This window comes from Hyaena hyaena, unplaced genomic scaffold (assembly GCF_003009895.1).
Source record: "Hyaena hyaena isolate Hyena2069 unplaced genomic scaffold, ASM300989v1 scaffold_967, whole genome shotgun sequence".
NCBI lineage: Eukaryota > Metazoa > Chordata > Mammalia > Carnivora > Hyaenidae > Hyaena > Hyaena hyaena.
The window spans coordinates 517,787-539,907 of record NW_024081608.1 but is presented as its reverse complement, the minus strand read 5'-3'; the positions used below and the strand labels follow the sequence as shown (position 1 = coordinate 539,907).

The 22,121-nt window shown below is 56.4% G+C and overlaps 1 protein-coding gene across 2 annotated transcripts in view; it reads left to right on the top strand.

Moving 5' to 3' along the window:
- The window catches only part of LOC120223261 (splicing factor SWAP), a 69,200-nt gene that overhangs the window by 28,841 nt on the left and 18,238 nt on the right, over positions 1 to 22,121 (top strand). For both annotated transcript variants that reach the window (XM_039221278.1, XM_039221279.1), the window contains 6 exons: positions 4,903 to 5,140; positions 6,291 to 6,422; positions 7,397 to 7,490; positions 8,257 to 8,428; positions 14,553 to 14,783; positions 15,812 to 16,002. In XM_039221278.1, the coding sequence (XP_039077209.1) occupies positions 4,903 to 5,140; positions 6,291 to 6,422; positions 7,397 to 7,490; positions 8,257 to 8,428; positions 14,553 to 14,783; positions 15,812 to 16,002 (1,058 nt within the window). The remainder of the gene's footprint in view (positions 1 to 4,902; positions 5,141 to 6,290; positions 6,423 to 7,396; positions 7,491 to 8,256; positions 8,429 to 14,552; positions 14,784 to 15,811; positions 16,003 to 22,121) is intronic.

Sequence of the window (22,121 nt, the reverse complement as noted above, 5' to 3'; positions counted from 1 at the left end):
TGGTTTGTTTATTCCTGTGTTGTGATGGAGCTTGTGCTCTCGTAGGCCACACAGAGACACGTGTTCTTTAGCTCTCGGATGTCTGAAAATTCCCACGTGCGGGAGGTACTCCGGACCAGCCCAGAGCCGCGGGTTGAGTCCTGTCCCTCGGGTTGTGGAAGGTGTAGGCCCGTTGCCTCGGAGCCCGGGCAGCCGCAGGGCACCCTCACGCCATCCCAGGCCTCAGCCTCCTGCGCCTGGCGCCGAGCAGATCGGTCGGCACTGTGGTCATGCCATGCTGGGAATAGCCGTGAGCGAGGTTCCCGGGGTCGTGGAGGATCTTGGAGACGGAGAGCCCTAGGGGAAGTCACCGCCTGGGAGGAGCCGTGGCACGTGCCGCAGGGGACTTGGCGGGGGCAGCTCTGTCTGGTCCAGGCAGGTCCCGGGGGTGTGGGAGGAGCTGTGCAGTGTGCTGCCCCAGCCGGAGGCAAGGCCACCCCCGGGAGAGCAGGGGGGTGGGCAGGGATCCCAGTCTGGACTCCCCGGTGTGAACCATTCACGGGATGGCCCAGTGGGGCGTGCAGTCAGTGTACAAGTTCAGCTCGGAGCTGAAGTTAGGAATTCTGGAATCCTCAAATGCAAGTGGGACTTAAAGCCCTTAAACTCACTAGGAAGGTCCCTGGGCACACAGTGAGGCCCATCCGCGGGTCCACGGAGGCGGCCGGGAGGCATGGCTGCTGACCTGGGCCTGGACAGGTGAGGCGCTGGCCCAGGGGGCCCAGCTCACGGCTGCCGCCACAGACCCTCGCTGGTCACGCTCTGGTCCTGACATCTTATGTGAATAAAGTAGGCTGGCTTTTTAAGAATAAGCTCTTTTCTCCATGGCACTTGGTAAAGCCATTTTCATTCTTAGTGTAGACACATGCTGTCCCCGAAATGGCTCTTACACAGAAGGATGCCCGCCAGCCCTCTTGTCTCTAAGAACCCTTTCAACACTAGGATTCTCTTCCGGGAGCTAAATGTGTATGAGATTAAGATCACATAAAACATCAGCAAGTTGGCTCTTAGTTTTGCAGGAAGCCCGTTGAATAGAAGGGCTTTGGAAGGTAATGGGCATGTTTATGTGACCTCGCGTCACGTAGCTCTGTACGTTTCTGAGCGCATGTGGTCCTGGGAGGGACGCGCTCCAGAATGCGCCTCATGCTTTTTAGTAGCTTGATTTTCTTCCTGCAGCTGTGCAGCCCTTAGTATAGGTGCTCGTTGAAACTTCTTTCTTGGATTCATTTGGAGTAGGCATTCGTGGTTTTCTCACTGTTGATAAAGCCATCCGCATTTAACTTTCTGTAAAACCCACTCGCTTCTTGGAAATTGAACATGGAATCCAAAGAATAGCAAGCCTGGTAAGTGTAATGTGTCCGAGAAGCCCTGTGGTAGAGAGTGCGGTGGCATCCCCTTGGGAGTCTGGGACACGACGGTGAGCTTCAGGGAACATGGTCTTGGAGCACTAGACCTGTGTCCTGTCTGGTCCCGTCCAGCAGGGAAAATCTCTGAAGGGGGGAGGCAGCTGCGGATGAAAAACACATGCGCTCTGATGATCATTTCAAAGGGCCTGTGGCTTCGAGCCTTTGTAATAGGGTGAGTCAGTGTGCCTGCATATCTGAGCGTGAGGCCATCTTGGAAGGCTCACGAGGCCTGCTGTGTGCTGGGGTGTGCTGGGGGGGTGCACTGTGGGGGTGCGCTGTGTGCTGGGGTGTGCTGTGTGCTGGGGAGTGTGCACTGTGTGCTGGGGTGCACTGGGGGTGTGCACTATGTGTGGGGGTGTGCGCTGTGTGCTGGGGTGCACTGAGGGTGTGTGCTGTGTGCCGGGCTGTGCTGGGGGGGGTGCGCTGTGTGCCGGGCTGTGCTGAGGGGGCTGCACTGTGTGCTGGGCTGTGCTGGGAGGGTGCGCTGTGTGCTGGGCTGTGCTGGGGGGGTGCGCTGTGTGCCGGGCTGTGCTGGGGGGGTGCGCTGTGTGCCGGGCTGTGCTGGGGGGGGTGCGCTGTGTGCCGGGCTGTGCTGGGGGGGTGCGCTGTGTGCCGGGCTGTGCTGAGGGGGCTGCACTGTGTGCTGGGCTGTGCTGGGAGGGTGCGCTGTGTGCTGGGCTGTGCTGGGGGAGGTGGGCTGTGCTGGGGGGGGTTGCGCTGTGTGCTGGGCTGTGTGAGCTGCCTGGAAGCCAGTTGCGCCCCAGCCCTGCTGTTGCAGAGAATTGCCCCTGGGAGCGTGGTCCCGCAGGAGTGTTAGCCTGCAATGGGGGAGGTCCTGGGGTCAGACTCTGGGGGCGGGGGCAGGGGCCGTCACAAAGAAGACGCTGCACGGATGTGCCAGCGTCAGAAGTGAGGGAGCGAGGCGCTGCTCGGTAGTGGGACCCAGAGGTGCGGCCACAGGTGAGGCATGGGGGGTCAGGCTGCTGTCCACCGCCACCATCACACCCCAGCCCCAGTGTTGGGGCAAAGGACAGAAAGGACCGTCCCCCTGAAAGCTCTTCACACTGACAGCCCTCAAAGTGAGGATCCCTCTGAAAGAGAAGTTTTTAAACCCACTGTGGCGCCTCACAGCGACCCTGGCCCTGGCCGCACCTGGCCCCCGTCAGCCACCAGTAGGGGTGTCGCGGCACTGTCAGCATTATTGGTACATAAGTGGAGATGGTGAGATGCCTGTTCACTGTGCGCGCTGTGACCGCAGGAAAGGCTCGCTGTACTGTGTCAAGGCTGTGGAGAAGGGCTGCCCTCACGGGTCTACTGGGGACGCCGGCTGGGCACCTCTCTTGCGTGCGACCCTGCGCTGTGGGCCCCGGCCTTCAGGTTCAGGTTCGGACGTGCTGTTTTCACACCCAGAGGCTCTGCTGTGCATTTAGCTCCCGCTCTGTCTTAGCCGGTGTGTTCACGTGCTCTGGGGGTGAAGTCTGAGTTCATCTGCCCGCTCCCCAGGGAACACTGCTTTTGACACTTTGTTATAATGTAATGTGACGGAGGTTACGGAAAGTGGAAAGTCGTGTGCGCGGCTAACCTGTGGATTAGTACAAAGGGACCATGATCAGGTTTGAGAACCATTGAGTTTCTCTGTTACATAAAGGGTATGTGAGATCGCAGGACATGCCCTGTTCCGTTCACATGGCTCCCTGCTCGCGGCTATGGGCACCTGGGTTGAGTGTGCAACCAGCTCTGGTCATGATCTCACAATTTTGAGTTCGAGCCCCACGTCGGGCTCTCTGCTGTCAGCACAGAGCCTGCTTCGGATCCTCTGTTCCTCTCTCTCTGCCCCTCTTTTTCTCTTAAAAATAAACAAACATTAAAATGTTAGAAAATTAAAAAAGAAACAACCCTAAAAAATAAGACATACTTGGGCTTGTTTTCAGGCAGGAGGCTAACTGTCCAGGACAGGAGCGGAGTGTCTGTCCTTCCACTGAGGTGTGACCCTTCAGAACAGGGAGGAACAGGAGGCCCGTTCCCTTTCCCAGAGACCCCGGGCTGCGCATGGGTGTTCTCTGCAGGCTCAGGGTCATCTCCTCCTCCGCGGGTGTTTCTTGACTGTGTGAAGGCGGCTGAGTGGGTGGGGACAGCGATTCCGTTCTTGCCGGGATGATGATGTATCTGACAGAGGCATAGGCTCCTCAGGAAAATCTTCCCCTGGACCCGCTGCATCCGTTTGTCCGTCCAGCAAACTCCTCCCGCCATCCAGCTCGGCCCCTTTCAGAGACGTGACCCCGTGCTGCGTGCGGAGATCATGCAGACAGGATATGGGGCCGCGCATCTTGCCGGGAAAATTCCGAGCGTCCTTGTTTGTGTGTAGCGGCGGGTGGTGTGTGACATCCAGAGGGAAGGGCGAGCTGGGTCGTGCACACGTGCTCCTGAAGCGCAGGAGCCGTCCGTGGCGGTGAGCCCGCAGCACGTGGGGGCTGCACGGGTCCCCGGCCTGGGACAGGAGCCCGGCTGCTCCGGGGACACCGCTCGTGCTGCTGCACGCTTGATGAGTGCTCGGCTTAAAGTGAATTCGTTGAAAATCAAAATAAAAGTCTTTAATTGAAAAGATCTTGTCACCATTCTCCAAGGAAAATTAAATTAAATCTCTGTGTAGTGAGAATCATTTGCTTATCCCAACAGGATTAGAAGCAATTCTTAATTGGAATATTAGGTTTTTCTTTTTTTGTTTGTTTTAAGTTTATTTTGAGAAAGAATCCTAAGCAGGCGTGGAGCCAACAACATGAGGCTCAGACTCACAAACTGTGAGATCATGACTTGAGCCGAAATCAAAGAATCGGTCATTTAACTGACTGAGCCACCCAGGCACCCCAAGTATTATTGAATATTCTATGATTTCGATAGATTTGAGTATTTTTCAAAAAAGATGAATAAACTTACAGGTCTTTTCACTCTTGAAACAGGCTGCCGTGCAGGTATTTGCATATGTCCCCAACTTCCTAGGAAGCTATTGTAGGACATATATCTCATGCCGTGTGACAGCAGAGCCGTGCATCCGTGTCAGTCTGGCTGCGGTAAATGCACTGCAGTGCATCGCAGGGGCAGGGGGGCGCCTGGTGACCGCGCAGACAGCTTTACAGACGCCCCCTCAGGACGAGAGGCGTGTAGTGTCCTGAGAGTCATCAGGAGAGGAGCAGGTCACCAAGGCCAGCCTCCTGGGAGAGGGGCTGCCCTGGGGGAGGTCTGCCGGGGGTCCCGCGGGCAGGGGTCGGCAGCTGCTGGAGAGTGGACTTCTCATGTGCTCAGTCGTCGCTCCTTCACTGTCCATAGTCCCCGGATGTGTGCCTGCAAATTGCCTGGTCCTTCCAAATTGAGTCCCCTGTGAGCAGCCTCTCTCGTATCAGAAAGGACAGAAAATGGTGTGGGTGCAGATGGCAGGAGTGACCTTGCACCTGTGTCTTCACAGCGACGGTGGCCGCCATGTATTACAGCTACTACATGCTGCCGGATGGCACCTACTGCCTGGCTCCGCCCCCGCCAGGGGTCGACGTGGCCACTTACTACAGCACCCTGCCCGCTGGTGTGGCCGTGCCCACTTCCGCCGGAGTGACAGCCAGCGCCCCGCCACCCCCTGGGACCACGCCCCCGCCCCCCCCAACCACAGCAGAGACGAGCAGCGGGGTGACCTCCACCATCACCACAAGGTATGCTCACTTCTGCCCATCGCCTGGCACTTCAATGTTCTTGGTTTGGGGTCTTTCCTCGGATCATGGAGGACCCCAGTGTCCAGACCCCCCCAGTAACAGAGTTGATAGTGTAACAGAAATTGTCATGACGTAAATGCTTAGAAAACTGATTCCCAGTCAGCACCCACATCATCCCTGACCCTTGCATCCTTAGCACTGATCAACCCCTGTAACCCCACATCCTTAGCACCTCACAACCCCCCATACCCCCCGCACTGCCCCAGCCCCCGCACCTGTCTCTCCAAAGCGCTGATGTCTCAGCTGGGCCATACTGGGGAAGACCACGCAACGAAGCTGCAGTCATTGGCGAGAAACAAAGGATTATATAGAGCTGACGGAAGTGACTCCCACAAACCGTAGGCAGATGGGGGTCTGGCTGTCGGACCATTGAAGCGTTGAACAGAAGTGACAGTGGGCAGGGACAGGGCCTTAGGGCCTGTCTCGGGTCAGCGTCCAGGTGTCTGGGAAGTGAGCAGGTGCTTTGCTGGGGCCCTGGGTGTCTGTGCTGAAGTTGACAAAATGCTTGGATGTTTCTGCAAAATGCCCTGCTTTCTGACCATGCTGGGAAAGGGGGCATGAAATGAGAATGTTGGCCTTCACTGCCCATGTTCTCTTTTTAACTTGAAAAAGTCAACACGTGATTTTTTTCTTGGTTGCTTCTAAGAATTAACTCATGGGGAGCCCAGGTGGCTCAGTCTGTTAAGCATCTGACTCTTGATTTCAGCTCAGGTCATGATCCCAGGATTGTGGGATGGAACCTGCTTGGGATTCTCTCCCTTTCTCTGCCTCCCCCTGCCCCCACCCCAATAAAATTTGTAAAAAAAAAAAAATTAGTTCCTAATTGGAGGGAAATGTTAGGGGGAACAAATGAGCCTGTTTTCATGATTTAAAGTCTTACTTTCCATAAAACCCCCATTTTTACCCATTGGCAATGATATTTTGGTCCCTGTTTTAAACCAATAGACTTTGATTAGCTTTTGTATTTGAGGTCATGCCCAGAGCTGCCCCGCGTGGCCCTGCACTGGGAGAGCCCCCAGCAGAGCGCTGCGCGGGTGCACCTGCTGCTCTCAGGGGCCCCCACACGGTGTGACGGAGCTCTTCTCCACAGTGCACTTGCTCCCGTGGCGGCCATCATCCCCCCGCCCCCCGACATCCAGCCCGTGATTGACAAGCTGGCGGAGTACGTGGCTCGGAACGGCCTCAAGTTCGAGACCAGCGTTCGTGCCAAGAATGACCGCAGGTGAGACGAGGAGCGGCGCCTGGTGGGTGGATGTGGGCGTCTGGCCCTCCCCTCAGCTTGTTGACCATCCAGATGTGCTCTTCTTTCTTCACCGAGGTTGATCCTTGTGTGTTTATGTAAATATCTCTGATAACCATCTTGCTGAATTACTTACGGATGTCAGAGCCCCCCTAAAACGGAGCGGACATCCATGCTTTTCAAAAATCTGCCATTCAGGGCTCCCAGCGGAGCTCAGCTAGCTGAGCGTCCGACTCTTGATTTCGGCTCAGGTCATGATCTCATGGTTCATGGGTTCAGGCCCTGCATGAGGCTCTGTGCTTGGCCTGGAAGCTGCTTAAGATTCTCTCTCTCCCCTTTTCTTTGCCTCTCTCTCGGTATCTCTCTCTCTCCCGGTATATCTCTCTCTCTCTCTCTCAAAAAAGAATCTGCCATTCAGCGGGGAGGGAAGGGTGAGGTAGGTGATGGGAACGAAGGACATGCTTGTCGAGATGAGCGCCAGGTGGTGCACAGAAGTGTTGTCACTGCACTGTACTCTGGAAATTGCTGTGACCCTGTATGCTAATTAAATGAAATGGAAATAAAAACTGAAAAACTATATGTGCCAGATAAAAAAACACAAGTTAAAAAAAAGGTATATATCTATAAACGAAAAACAAAGCAGCAGAAAACAAAAAAGAATCTGCCATTTAATCAAATAACGTTCTAGCCTTGGGGATAAACCACCCAGCGTGAGGTTGCGGTGACAGCGTGAGACCCCCATGGCCGTGGGCGAGCAATTTAACCTCCCGGTGCCCTGGTCTCCCGTGTCCAATACGGCTGTTGCTTCCGCACGTGGTCACTGTGGTTGACTGGCTCGGGTCCGTCCCTGGAGGGCATTCAGGACGGCGCGTGCTGGTGGCGGGCTGGCGGGAGGAGCCCCGCGCACCACTCCCCGTGCGTCCGCGTCAGTGACTTGTCGACCTCTCTGCTCCTAGGTTCGAGTTCCTGCAGCCCTGGCACCAGTACAACGCCTATTATGAGTTCAAGAAGCAGTTCTTCCTCCAGAAGGAAGGGGGCGAGAGCGCACAGGTCCGTGGCCGCGGGGCAGGGTGCCTGGGTTATGGAACCCGCAGGGCTTTCGTGCTTCCGCACAGGATGCAGGCGCGGGCTCACTGAGTCCCCGTCCCGTCCCAGACGGTCGTGCGCCACACACACCATCTCCCCCTTTTCCCACCTCCCAGGGGGACACCTGTTTTTGGGGTCTGTAGTCATAGTTTCCAAGGAGCAGCGTGTCTGCTCTCCAAGCATTTGATGTTCCGGGGGCTATTTTTTGCTGCTTTCGGTGGTGGTCACGTACCGTGGTTGAGGAATGTGTACCTCCATGTAGAAACCATAGATGTGTGTGCTCACAGCTGGCGCTGGAGTTGCGGGTGCCCTCTGTTCTGTTCAGACCTGTTTTGGTAGAAGGCATAGGCCTTGCTTCCTGTCAGTGGGTTTCTTCAGACTTTTCACCTGTGATTGCTCAGACTGAAGAAACGTGGCTCCTCTGTAGGCTGTGGGCAGGACCCGGTATTCTGGAAGGCCTCTTGGGCATCTGTCTCCAGGGAAAAGGCTGTGAGCGCTGCCCTCAGATGGTGTCAGAGCTTTAAGACGCGCTCCATCCTTCCAGAGGGAAAGCCTTGTGCACCCTCTTTACAGTCTGCTGTACCAGAAATGGCAGGTCTGAGTTTCCAGGAATGTGTTCCTTAGTGCTATGTAGGCAGTGATGTGTCGTCCCATGGAATCCGTCTGTCTGTCTGTGGCCCCTCCTGGGCGGTTCCTTACAGAGCAGCTTATGGTCATGTTTACTGTCCAGGCTGTGTCGGCACCAGAAGAGACTCCAGCAGAATCTGCCCCTGAAAAGCCGAGTGACGCTGGGGAGGACAGTGTGTGTGAAGACTCAGCCGACGCGGGAGGAAGAGGCGGGTCCGGGGGGAGGAAGGAGGCGGCGTCCAATAAGACGGTCACAGACGGGAAGCTGGTGAAAGGTATGCTGCTGCCGGCCATGACCTTGCGGGGCTTCCTTCACAATCGAGAGAAAGGCGCCTCTGACTACAGGGCAGGGGAGTGGCTGCTGGTGCTGGGTGGTCATAGCAGCTTCCGTCTGCCCACAGTGCCCCCTCATTTGGGCCCGTGGGGGCATGAGCTCATGTGATGTGTCCCTTTGTTTGTAGGCATTCTGACAGCTTGTGAGAATGTTTAGCATATTTCAAATGATGTCTCACATCTTCTTGGATTCCTGAAACCACACTCCTGTGCAAAGTGTTGTACTAGTGAAATTAGGCGTCTGTATTTGTTAAATTGCATGTCCTGGGGCCTCTACTGGGCAATACTGCATCGCAGCCCTTGGTTGCCTTTTATGTTCTTGGAGTTTTTCATCTGCCAGGGCAGATGGGTCTGGAAAGAAGCCAGTGTGATAAAAAAACGGGGGAGAGCTGGCACAGCACGGTAGCAAGGAAGTGAATGGTCAAGTGTATCAAGGTGCTTCGAGTCCCACTTGGTGGAGATGAAGGAGTCTGGGGAGGAGGGTGCACACTGGTGTCGACAGGGTGACGGTGGTCCCAGGACCAGGCTGCCATCCCAGGTAAAGGCCACGCAGGCAGGGCTTGGCGTGGGGAGTGAGGCCTGGGGAACAGCCTGGAAAACGGTCACGGCAGCTCGTGGGGCCCCCAGGTGCCCCATCAGAGGAGCAGCTGTATCCATTTGGGTAACTCTGAGTCCTCTGCCTGGGGGTGTGGGTGGCACTGGTGGTCTGTCACAGCTGCAGGGGGAGGAGCGGGAGGGGGAGCGGGCTCATGGGGCGGGTGCAGGGTCGCGGAGGGTGGCAGGGACTGCGGGGAGGCCCATGCTTTGCGTCGAGGAGCCTGATGCCTCAGGGTGGTGATGTGGTCAGCAGACCGTGCCAGACGGGTGACTGAGTGACCGCAGGGAAACTCACCAGGCCAGAAAGGCACGCGAGTGGCTTTACCTGAGCGCGTGTGTGCAGTCGCTCGCCCTTCCCAGCCACCGTCAGACGCGAGTTGAAATAACAAAGGGACATAATAAGTGGAGAGTAGGCTCTGTCGTTGCTGCAGAAGCAGGGGAGACGCTTCCTGTCCGTGTTGCAGAAGGACAAGGCAGGCTGCCCAGAACTCAGTCCACAGTTCAGGACTTGGTGGCAGTGACCCCTGGGCGGGGGGGCCATGGTCAGGCAGAGGGAGGCCTGCCCCTGAGCCGGGGCTGCCTCCACACCCCCACGATTGACGGCGCCGTGGCAGCTGGGATGGCACGGCCCACTGCACCCAGTCCGTCGGCTCCGGTTGGGCACCGCACCTTCGGACAGCCCGACGGGAGGCGGGGTGGCCGGGCGCCTGGGCCTGGTGCAGCTGGTGCTCTGACCTGTGCGTGACCTGCCGAGGAGTAGCCTGCACTCGGCAACACAGTGAAAGCCTAGAAGTCAGACCCGAAGAGAAGACAGGTTGAAAACTGTTTTCAGATCTCCAGGTGAGAGGACGGAGAGGCAGCGAAGCACCCAGAGAAGACGGACAGGTGTCCCCTGGGTGGAGAACAGACACGTCGGCGCATCAGACCTGTCTGCACAGGAAATGCCAGATAATTAAGGCATGTCTGAAATTTTGGATAAACAGTATTCTGGGTGCTACTGGGCACGAAGACTTTCACAGACGAAGTAATTAGGGAAAATGAGGGTGATGAGAATATTCTTGATTTTTTTTTTTTCTGAAGATTTTGATTTTAAGTAATCTCTACACCCAGTGCGGGGCTCAAACCCCAGCCCGAGATCAGGAGTCACACACTCCACCGACTGAGCTGGCTGGGTGCCCCAGTGAAAATATTTCTTGTCAAAAAATTACCAGTGCAGTGAAAACTTCAAACAGATGCTTACATAGCCACGTGTGCTTATGTTGGTAAAGAGAAACCGTAACAAGCCTTTAGCTCAACAGCCTAGAAGAAAACTGTAACGTGCGTCTAAGGGAAGCAGGAGAGGGGAACCCATAACAGTCGACGCGGGAACCGGTGAGGAGACGTGCCTGCAGCCTTTGCAGAAGAAACCGCATGCGGCACGTGAGAAAACAGTCACAGACATTCACAGTGCACGGACACTGCATGTAACTCTACGTTTGAACGAGTCTGGAAATAACTGAAAAAATTCTTTGAAAAAGCATAAAATGCTAAAATTACCTCAAGAGGTGGCAGCACGACAGATGTGGGTCGCAGAGAACTTAGGAAACCTTCACTGTTCAGCAAACAGGCTGCTGGCCGGACAGAGTCGAGGGCAAGCTTGTTTCCTGCAAGAGACTATGGCAGGGAGGGGGGCCCGGGCAGCTTGCTGGTGCCCTGTCGGTCTAACCCTGAGGAGCGCGGATGCTCACACCTCGCCAGAGCCGGCGTGGTTGGCCGTGCGAGCAGATGAGACGCCAGCCTGGGTCTCCCTCTGTGGGTGCCAAAGGTACATCAGCGTCCGTGAGCACGGCTGGTGAAGCTTCTTTATGAAGACGATAATGGACTCTGCTTGGGGGAAAAAATAAAGACTTCTGCATCACATCTGACAATGAGAATTCCAGATAAAGTATTTAAATGTAAGAGAAAAAACCCATAAAAATAGAAGAAAATAAAGGTAATTTTTTTTTTTTAGTAATCCAAGAGTTGGAAAAGACTTTCTAAGGGGCGCCTGGGTGGCTTAGTCGGTTGAGCGTCCAACTTTCGCTCAGGTCATGATCTCGCGCTTCGTGGGTTCGGGCCCCACGTTGGGCTCTGTGCTGACTGCCAGCTCAGAGCCTGGAGCCTGTTTCAGTCTGTGACTCCCTCTCTCTCTGACCCTCCCCTGCTCACGCTGTCTCTCTCTCTCTCTCCTAGAAATAAATAAAACATAAAAAAAAAAAAAAAGGAAAAGACTTTCTAAGAATTGAAGCCGTAAATCATAAGAGTAGTAGGTCTGATAGGGGCAGGACCTGAATAAAGTTAAAGTGTCAAAACCTTGACTGGAAACAGAAGACAGAGGGTTAAAATCCCAGACCGTAGAAAGAGCTCCTCCATCAATAAGAAAAGACACTCACTGCAGCAGAAAAACAGGACACAGAGGACAAGAAAAGATCGCTCACAAAAGAAAAATAGATTTTTAAAGTATATCTTCACTAGCAAGATGCCGTTTTGTAAAGTTAAAAAGTAATGCTCAGCAAGGAAGGGGCTGCAGGCGGCGGGGAGGGGCCGCTGGGCCTTTGGGACCCACCTTTGCATGTAGATCCCCCCCCCAGCATGGCTGTGCTAGGTGCCCAGACCAGGTGCTCTTCACGGGGCTCACCAGCTTTTAGAAGTAAAACCTTGGCGATGGTCGTGGAAGACCGTGTAATAAATTGGAGCGTCCAGACCAGGACACGGCCCTCCTGATTGTAAAACCACCTGTGGACACGGAGACGTGGGAAGATGCTGCCTGGGAAGCAGAAGCAGGCTTAGAGCACTGTCTAGTGCGCCCCAGTTTCGTGCGTGCGCGTGCACACGTGTGCCTGGGGACCGTGCAGGTGACTTTTTCCCACATCTGTGCTGCGGTCGATCTTCTGTTCTGCTCACCTGTGGTTTCAGAGTTTTCCACCGAGAACATAATTACTCCTGAAGGCCGATGTCCATATGAGAGCCCGCTCCCATTCCCACGGAAGCCCAGGGCACGCACTGCCCGGGCACCTGCTGCTCCCAGCTGCTTCGGTGCCCGAGACAGCCTGCAGCCCAGTGAGCAGACCGTGGACACGCAGTGCAGACGTGCGGAGGTGTGGAGGAGGGAGGCCAGGCGGGCACCCACGGGCTGAGGCTGCAGGAGAGAGAGGGAAGCAGGTGGAAAGAGGCAGTGGAGGGGAGGCCAGCAGTGGTGGGCAGTGCAGATGGGGAGGGGCGCCCGAGCCAGGAGTGCAGGGGTGCCCCCGCTGCAGGGGGCCATGGGCGGCGGTGGAACCATCAGACGCTCACGTAACCCTTACCCTGAGGAATGGCTTCGGAGCCCTTGCTCTCTGGCTGAGCTAGCGTGGGACACTTACTTTACCCATCTCACCTCCATTTTCTCATCTGTAAGCAGGGAGCCCAAAAGCACCTCTGGTGGCTTGTGGGTGCTGTGTGAGCTGCGGCCCGCGGGCTGCCCCACCACTCCATTCTTTTATTAAATCAGCTTAGGGTCTGGGCCGGGTCCTGGAGCCTTGGTGCTCCTTGTCCTTGTACTTCACAAGCATAAAAATCAAATGTCCGTAGTAGGCGTCGTGTTAGAACAGAAACTGTCCCGGGAGCGCTCGTTTTGAAATGTTATATTTGTTGATTGCTGACCTTTCTAATTTGGAGTAAGAGGTGGTTTGAGAATCATCATCGTGAAGTTCTTTTGAGGGCCACCTGGGAGACTTGGTTAAGCGTCTGACTCCTGATTTCTGCTCAGGTCATGATCTCGTGGTTCTTGAGTTCAGTCCCTGAGTCGGGCTCTGTGCTGACTGCGTGGAGCCTGCTTGGGATTCTCTCTGCCTCTCCCTATCTTGCATGCTTATTCACTCGCTCTCTCTCAATAAATAAATAAACCATAAAGGTATTTTGAGATGTAATTCTGTAGCCCCAAGTTAATGAGCAATTTTGATTAACATTTAAGTGAATTTTTTTTTTGCTTTTTAAGTTTTGTCAACCCTGTATATTAACAAGATCATATTCATGGTGGAAAATTTCAAGATATACAAAAGCAGCACGTTGTGGGAAGCACCCCGCCCCGCCCCCACAGCCAGCCCCAGGCTGGGCATGCCCTTGGCCTTCCACCCCTCCGCCCCCTCCCCAGAGTGCTTTGCAGGCTAGTCCCCCGTGTCATGATATTTCAGCAGTACATGATTTAGTGATTCTCCAAAACATGGGTCTGTTTGTAACAGAAGCGTGGTTCCGTGGTTAGTTCTGACTCCAGCAGACCGTGTTCGTGACCCCATGTGCTGTTCTCAGGGCTTGTCCTGCAGCGGGCGCAGCACACCGTCAGTCCAAAGCCGATTTTCCATTTGACTTACCAGCTATGCCTTTCCGAGCGTTTAGCATCTGGGTGTGCTCTGGCTCAGGGTGCGTGCGAACAAAAGCGTTGGTGTGTTTCAGAGATCTGGCGGAGCTGCATCCTGCAAGGCCTGTGTGGCTCCGGAGCCGGGAAATGCAGACGGTGGGACCCTTGGGGGCCTGCTGGGCCGTCCCTCCCCACCTGCAGTCACCAGCTGATGCAGCCCTTCTAGAACCTGCCTTGTTTTCTTATGGAAAATCCAAGCACATGTAAAAACAGCGTGGTGTGTGGAGTGCACCTACCCACCCTGCCCCTGCTCGGAGCGAGCTATTTGTACTGCCCTTCATTTCCCTTCCTCTCGTCGTTTACTTAAATATCCTTCATAAGTAAAATTTCATGGTTTTTGAAAGTGAAGTATCTCAATGCAACCAGTTGGGTGTAGTTAGAACCCGGCTTGTCGCAGTGGCTGCAGGAGACGGACCCCGTCCATGAGTGCATGTTGAGTGGGTGGGGGGCGGGGTAGACCCTCTCCTCTTGGGTCTTTGTATTTCTCTTACTCAAGTTTCCACATGTTCCAGGGGAGAGCGCCGAGCCACCTGGGTTTGGGAAGCAGGGGGTGAAGGCGTTAGGGCTGCAGAGTGGTGGGCTCAGGCCCAGAGCGGGCGCCTGCCAGCTGCGGGAGAGAGGCGTGGGCCCTGTAACTGCTGCTGCGTGGGGAGGGCCGCCGTGTCCAGCTGGGGGGTTAGAAGCATCTTTTATAGTGGAGCCGCATCGTATGTCTGACTTGTGCAAACTCAGCCACGTGCTGAGCCCAAAAAAGAAGGAAAGCCCCAAAAGGAAGTGCCCCTTTGCCAGTGCAGCAGCCCTGCTGGCGCTCTACGCTCATCCCCCACCGGGCGTGCGTGGCGGGCCAGCCTCCCCGCGCCTGGCGTGCATTTAAACAGCCCCCTTTGATGATGCAGGCATTACCACTGCCCCCAGAGCTCCCTGGGCGTGAGATGGGGCTGCCGTGGGGATGCCACCCAGCAGCTGGTGCTCGCGTGGATGGCGGGGCCGCGGGGGTTCTGCTCTGTGCCTCCAGGTACCTAAACATGCGTCACCGTGTTCCCTTTTCCCAATAGCTTCATTTGCTCCAATAAGCTTTGCGATCAAGGCCAAAGAAAATGACCTCCTTCCCCTGGAAAAAAACCGTGTTAAGCTAGATGATGACAGTGATGATGATGAAGAAGGCAAAGAAGGCCAAGAAAGTTCTAGTGGCGCCGCAAACACTACCCCAGCAGTCGCCCCGCCCTGTGCAGTTGTTGAGGAGAAGCGGCCTCAACTTACCCAGGAGGAGCTGGAGGCGAAGCAAGGTTTGTCAGCACATTTTACACCTTCTCGAAAGGCAGACAGTACATAACACGGGCCTCGCCTCCTAAGCCCGCAGTGCCGGGACTGAGCCCCCAGCCGGAGCATGGCAGGACCTGGGGGCGGGTGGTGCTCGGCGCACACAGAGAGATCTCAGAGCAGCGGGTACTGCCCTTCCTAAGCCTCAGACACAGTGCCCCCGGCAGCTCGTTCGGGGGCGGGGGGGGGGCGGAGCCTTGGCGCTCTGAGTGCCACGTTGCGCCAAATGCTCAGCCTGTGTTCCCAGCTTGGGTAACACACCCAAGTGAAGATGCCCTCCTGGGAGGCCGTCTGCCCGCGGAGCTGGCAGACCCTTGGAGAGGACGCGGGCAGAGCTGGTTTCCAGGCTGGGGATCGTCTTCACAGGTCACGGCCTGGCCACCGGCGGCCCCCATACCACCCGCAGTGTGCGTGCGGGTGTCTCTCGGTCTCTTCCCCCTAAACCAACTCCGGTCGGCGCTACAGTAGTTTATTAAGTCCTGAGTTAGCAGTTTCTACCTGTCCTAACTGGTCCTTGGACATTGCTTTTCCTGCACGTGCGCAGATGACACAACATTTCAGGTCGCCCCTCAGCAGGCTCAGGCCAGTGCACTGCGCCCCATTCTGCACATACTGCCACGCACAGGGCCGTGTGTCGGGTGGTGCTCTTATGCCGCCCTCCTTGCCGGGCATGAGTGCTGGGGACATGTGTTCATGAGAGCCGTTCGGAGGTTTCCGTGACTCCAGCCCTCCCTCTCACGGAAGCCCATCAGTCTTCCAACTTTGATTTTGAAGGTGACATACTTAAAATAGTAATAGTAAGCATTATGAGCTAATTATCTTAAAATTCAGCTTGCCTGATTTGTTTCCTTATCCTGAAATTTGAGTCTTACTAATCTTTTAGAATAACCTCATTGTATCTTGTGACCCTTTCACTGTTTGTGAAAGCGAAGACAGCGAGTTATTAATAGAGTGGCATTTGTTGTAAACATCGCTTTTTTGTTTGTTCCTTAAGCAAAGCAAAAGCTGGAGGACCGCCTGGCGGCTGCCGCCCGGGAGAAGCTGGCCCAGGCGTCCAAGGAATCGAAGGAGAAGCAGCTGCAAGCGGAACGTAAAAGGAAGGCAGCCTTGTTTTTACAAACCTTAAAAAATCCTCTGCCGGAAGCAGAAGTCGGAAAAGTCGAGGAAAATCCTTTCAACGTAGAGGTGAGTTAAGGTCCACATCAGCATTGCAGGTCATAGCGGGTGAGTGTGGGGAAGACCCCCATGAAGGGACCTTGGGCCCTGGGCTTCCCTGGGGGGGACACGTCGACTTGGGGACAGACTGGCCCAGAGCAAGACTGTGACATCTCGCGTCCACGTCAACATTGGTACTAGAATTCGAAAGAAAACTAAGCTGCGGTCGCTTCCGTCTTCTCTGCGGACGGGCTGTTAGCTGTGCCCGCCGTGCCCACCCCTTCCCGAGCGAGAGAGCAGTGGCGTCCTCCACACGCGCCTCTGCACGCGCCTTCTGCACATGCCCTCCGCTCCCACGAGCTCAGCACCTCCACACACCAGTGTCCCCAGAGCGTCTTTTGTAGTTGGCCTTCCCGGAACGTGGAAGCGGTCCCGCTCTCTCCCCCTGTTGCGTTGACATTTATGAGAGTCTGGGGCCGTGACTCGAAACAGATTTTGGCCACACGTAGCTGCTTGGTTTGTTTGTTTTGCACGGCAGACAGCCTCCCTCCTCCTGTCGAAGGCCAAGCCTGCCGTCTCCCCTCAGGAGTCAGTCTGGAGCCCTCAGGGCTGGCAGGCGGCCTCAGACCCAGGAGCCTGGCTCGGCAGGATGGGCAGCCTCCTGCTGGCTGTCCTCCGACCCGCCTCGAGCCTGCAGGGGTATGGGGGGCGCCCAGGGGACTCCGGGACACAGCTACCTGTGCTCCTCTCCCTGTGCCCCCGAGGCGGGCCACCAGGTGTGAGCCCCAGTCTTGGACTTTGGGGAGCCCTGACGCTGCGGTGACAGCTGCAGGGGTGGCCCAGGATGGAGCAGCAGAGGTTGTGTGTGTGGCAGGGGCGTGGTCGCAGGGGCCCTGGTGTGCCTCGTTAGTTCTCCGCGTTGTCCTGTGTCGTTCGTGCGGCAGGTGAGAGGCTTAGGTAACAACCACCGTGTGTGTGGAATCAGCCGGTGCTGCACACGCATCCGTTTTCCAGCGACGCTGTGTTTGAATGCAGACTCTGTCACGGCCAGAATGCCTCATCGTCAACACGGTTTTTTACCCACCTGCCGTGTGGCCTTGCTGCAACCGGAGAATTCTCTCCCTATGAGCACGAGACAGGCTTCGCCTTCTGGTTTTCTCCTGTTTCTCCTTCTACATGGTCTCTCCCGGCTTCCTGGTTTTCCAGCGTGTATTTTAAATCTGTAATACATAGAAATGGGTGTTTGTGTTTCCTGGTTCATCAACTGGTGGATCTTCTTGCGCATCTAGTGGGAGAGATCGTAGCTCCTACACGATTTGAACAAGGGTGCGACGTAGTAGCAGACACCAGTAAGTGTCTAATTGTTTTGAAACAGAAATACTTTAATCACATTGGCAGTTGTCACAACCAGGATTCAACTGGAAGGTATCTCAGTCTAAAGCAGCTTCTGGGGACAGGTTGCTCTGCCCACTTGCTCTGTTCCGCGTGCACCTCACCCACAGAGCAGCACGCCTACCCCCGCTGAGCAGGAGTAAGATTGTCATGCACGGAGGGTCCTGAGATCTGGGGGTCGGCTCAGTGGGAGCGGGCAGCACCCCCGGTCTGTGTGAGCGGACGTGTGTGGGGCAGCGTAAAGACCAGGCAGGATTTTGACTGAGCCACTCAGGGGCCCCTCATTTTTAGCCCTTTTGAAACCCCCCCCACCCCGTTCCATGATTCCGTGATACGAAACACACTCCCCTTGTGCGCAACTGTCACTGCCCTCCATGTCCAGGACTTTTTCATCTTCCCAAACAAAACTCTGTCCCGTTAACCATGGGCCCCCTGGCGCCCAGGCCTCTGCTGTCCGTGTCTGTCAGCCGGGCTGCTCGCAGGGCCCCGTGCGGGTGGGATCCTGCAGTGTTTGTTCTCCTGGGACCTCCTTACTCCACTTCACAGAATGTCCTTTTTCAAGGTGAGTAACACTCCATCGTGTGTGTCCACTGCATTTCATCCTTTGTGGGTTCTCGCGGGAAACAGATCTACTTCTGTGTGTAGGTTCAGATGTCACAGTAACAGGACCAGACCCTACACATCATGCTGGTTTTTCACTCCCTGCAGGGCTGCTTCTGTCCACGTCGGGGTCATGCTCCTTGAGTAGTCACTGGATGAGTGACTGTCCGGCCTCTCCCACACCAGCCCTTAACCTGACCCAGTCAGTGGTGGGCGTGCATGCTCGTCCCGGGGACTCGCTACCGTGACCACAGTGCTGCTCTCAGCCTGGGTCCTGTCTTACACGCTCGCTTCAGTGTGCGTGTCCGTAGGGTGGACGCTGGACTCTGGAAATGCTTTTAAATATCTGCTTCCACACCCCCGGCAATACCGCTTACCACCAGCCTTTGATTCTTCTCCATCTGCTGGGCAGAAAGACGGCATCTGTGAGGTTACCGTGTGTGTTAACCTTGGGGGACTTTACAGGCTGAGTGGCGTCCTCGTCCCCTGTCCCCGGAGAGCCCCCAGAGCCTCCCCTCGTTCCCTCCTGGCTGTCTACCTCTCTTGCGTCACCAGTGTCCCAGACATTTCTCTCTTTGTCCACTGGAACCTGTACCACTTAGAACTACTGCAGTTTGAGGAACACAGCTGGACACGGCACACTCACCAGGTCAGGCACCTTGCCACCCCCCCACGGCCACCGGGGCCGCACCGCAGCTCATGCGTGCACTGGCCGAGCCGCCTGTCGGGCGGCGTGTTACGTGTTCGTGCTTACTGGCGTGGACGTTACGTTGTGAAGCAGTCTGTGAGATAGAAAAGTATACATAAGTAGTGCTTAAAAACCCCTGGGAACACCTCACTCTTGGGGTGTGTGTTCTTAATCCAGAGTGAAGAGAAACCAGCGGTCTTTGATTTGAACCCCTGTTGCGTTATGTAGTTACTTGCACAGTAACAGCACGTTTCAGGACACCTTTTAGACACCAGCAGTTTGTTCAAGTTAATGATCCTGCCGGGTTTACAGGCCGAACAAGAGTCTGCAGGGAGGTAGGAACAGAAGTCAACCGCGTGTGCTGAGCCGGTTTGCACGCGCTGAGGCACTTGGAAGATGGATTAGAAGCCTGTGTCTTATCCAAATGCCCACGTGGTCCCATTCGTCCCCCCGGACAGTCTGCAGGGCTCAGAGCAGCCAACACAGATGAGCACGTGGGTGATGCCTGGGCCTCCGGGAGGCAGAGGGGCACACGGCCTGCAGAGAGGGCGTTTGGGCAGGGCCTTGGGGAACCCTGGTAATGGTGGAGAGTTGACACATCGGGAGGACCCTCCAGGACCAAAGACACTCAAGTGGTGGCGGTGAGTGCCTCGCGCTGAGGCACCTCTGACCAGCAGGGCCCCCCGGGCAGTGCGGGAGCGGTGCAGGAGCCGGCACAGGCAGGGCGGTGGGGTGGCAGCCGGGTGCCAGGACCGGACTGGGAAGCAGAGGAGGCAGAGCCGCATTTCCACGGGAAGCCCACGGCGGTCACGGTGTCAGAGGCAGGACACGATGACAGGCACAGGTATTGGCGCCCACCGCGGGGACGCACAGAGTCCTCTGGGAGGGAGCACCGCACTCAGATCAGGGCAGCTGGATCGCTTCAGTAGAGAGGGCATGCGCAGCGAGAATGACAGGCGGAGGTTTGAATGTGCGGTTTTAAAGGATGCGTTTCTGAGTCTGACATGCCAGAGCGTATGTAGAATTGTCCCATTTTATGTTGACTGTAGTGTCACTTCACAAATGAGATTTTATTCAAAGATACATGTTCATCTGCTTTTGAGCAGTTCATTTTTCTACAGCAGGACGGAACTGATTCTCTCTGTGCTGCTTCGTGGGTGGGTACTTCGCTGTGGGCGGGGACTGATTCGCGTCTTCTGGGGTTACTGAAGGGGGGGTGCGAGGACAGTCTTGAAATTCTCTCGATTTCTCACACACACCGCTCAGACCGCCCTGTGCCCTGCTTCCCCCGTGGCAGCTTGTGCTCTGATAGCTTTGCTGGAGTGTTAACGTTCCACCCCAGGAGGCCGCCCCGCTCGGTGCCGCCCCGCGCGCACCCGTGGGCGCCCCTCCTCAGCCCCGCGCCTGCACCCCTGGGCGCCCCTCCTGCACTCTGCACGCTCACCTGTGGGCACCCTCCCGCAGGGTGGCTCAGCCCGGTGCCTTCTGCAAGCAGAACAGGGAGGTGGGGCCACAGGTGAGTTCTGGTCTCGAGGTGTGTGAGCCAGGCAGTGGGAGCTTTCTGGTTCAGTCAGAAACCGCATTTATGTGCAGAGTCATTATTTTTGAGGACACACACTGTCCAGTATGGTGTATGGTACCACTGGCCATCCATGGTCATTTAAATGTAACTTAGTAAAAATTAAATAAAATTCAAGACTCAGGTTCTTAATCATACTAGCCATGTTACAGGCATTGAGTAGTCACATGTGGCTGATGGCTGCCCGAAGGGGACACAGAGCGTTTCCGCCGCTGCAGCAGGGTGCAGACTACACAGCTGGCCGGGTGTCTTATCCTATGGCTGCCGTGCCAGCCACGCTTTGATTGCATGTGTCACAACCTGCCCCACTGCCCCCAGCTCGCACTCTTGAGTGCTGAGGGCAGCGACGCCCCGAGGACTCCTCTCCAGGCACGCCCCCCCTCCTCCCCGGGCTCCTCCTCCCGCTGCGCCGCCCGCAGCCCGGGCCTCCTCGCTCCACACCCTGTGGAAGTTCTGGACGGCTCGACCTGGGTCGTGTGCTTCTCTTTCAACCTGGCGTGATCACCAAGGAGGTGGAACGTTCTGGTCTGTCTCCTGTTCAGACAGAGCTCCTCGGCATTCATGGATGCGGGGGGCACAAAGGGCCACTGCCCACACAGTGTCTGCACAGGTAGGGGAGCGGGTGCCCGGCTGTGGAGGGGGCAGGCGTCCACCGCTCACGTTCTCCTGAAGGGGGGCAGCCTGCTTGCCGGGGTCCCTGACCTGTGCGGACACAGAGCCCGTGCCCTGGGACGTGCTGCTGGGCTGCAGCGACTGCACGGGTGGTGTTTGTTACTCTATTTTTTCATTCTCAAGTCTAATTACTGGATTTCTAAGTATTCTGTTGTTGGTACTTGTAAGCTGAGGTCATCACAGTGAATCCTCTCCATTCAGTTGGGCAGAGGCCCCATACTCGCTGATTTCCACTTTAATAGTGAAGGATGATCATTTTATTAGAATAAGTAGATCTCATGAGTTGATTACGAGGAATATTTTGAAAATGTTGGTTTGATGAATCTGTTGCATGAGAGGGAGCAGTGAGCTTGAAGCACAGTGGAGTGCGGCTGCCACAGGCAGAGAAACCCTAACGGTGTCAGCGGTGAGCTGCCTCGAGCCGTCCCTGTGTGCCTCTGGTGCCGGTGCTGGGCAGCGCCACATGCTCCGCCCCCCTGGGGGCCCTGGAGAGTGCCCACTCGGCTGTCCCCGCCTTCAGTCTCACCCTTCGTGCAGCGTGTGTCCCTCATTTCTCAGGAGTTTGAAGACGCACCCCAAGCCGGCTTTCCCACGGCGCAGCAGCAGAGCTGCCTGCCCCTGGCACACCTGGGCCGTGCCCGCAGCAGGACGCGGGCCGGCGGCACCCCCGTCCAGCCTCCAGAGCCGCCGAGCGCCCTGCGCGGTGTCGCGTTCTGGGCTCAGAACCCCGCTCGGGGACGGGTCCTGACTGGTGCCGGAGCGGACGCAGGGCGCCCGACATTGAGGCTGGTTTCTTGTCGTGTTGAGATGGGCCCCCCGAGCGGGCATCGCGGCGCCGTGGAAGACGGGGCGTGAGGACCAGAACGGGCACCAAGCAGGGCCTCGGCCTTTCTCCCAGTGGCTCCCCTCCTGGGTGACTAGACGTGAAAGGAACCGCCTGGGACAGTGCGAGCTGTTCTCCAGCCTCTCGGGCTCCGCGCGCCGCCGGAGGACAGGTGCACGCGCCTCTCGTTGGATGAGGGCCGAGGCGCGAGCGTATCTCTTTAGATGAGGGCTGAGGCGCGACCGCGTCTCGTTGGAGGAGGGCCGAGCCCCAAGCGCGTCTCGTTGGAGGAGCGTCTTGCCTTTCCTTTCCAAGCCAAAGAAAGAAGAGGAGCCTTAGTAGGGGCGCCGCCCGTGTCGGCCGTGTCCCCGCCGAGCACAGGGACGCAGGGAGGA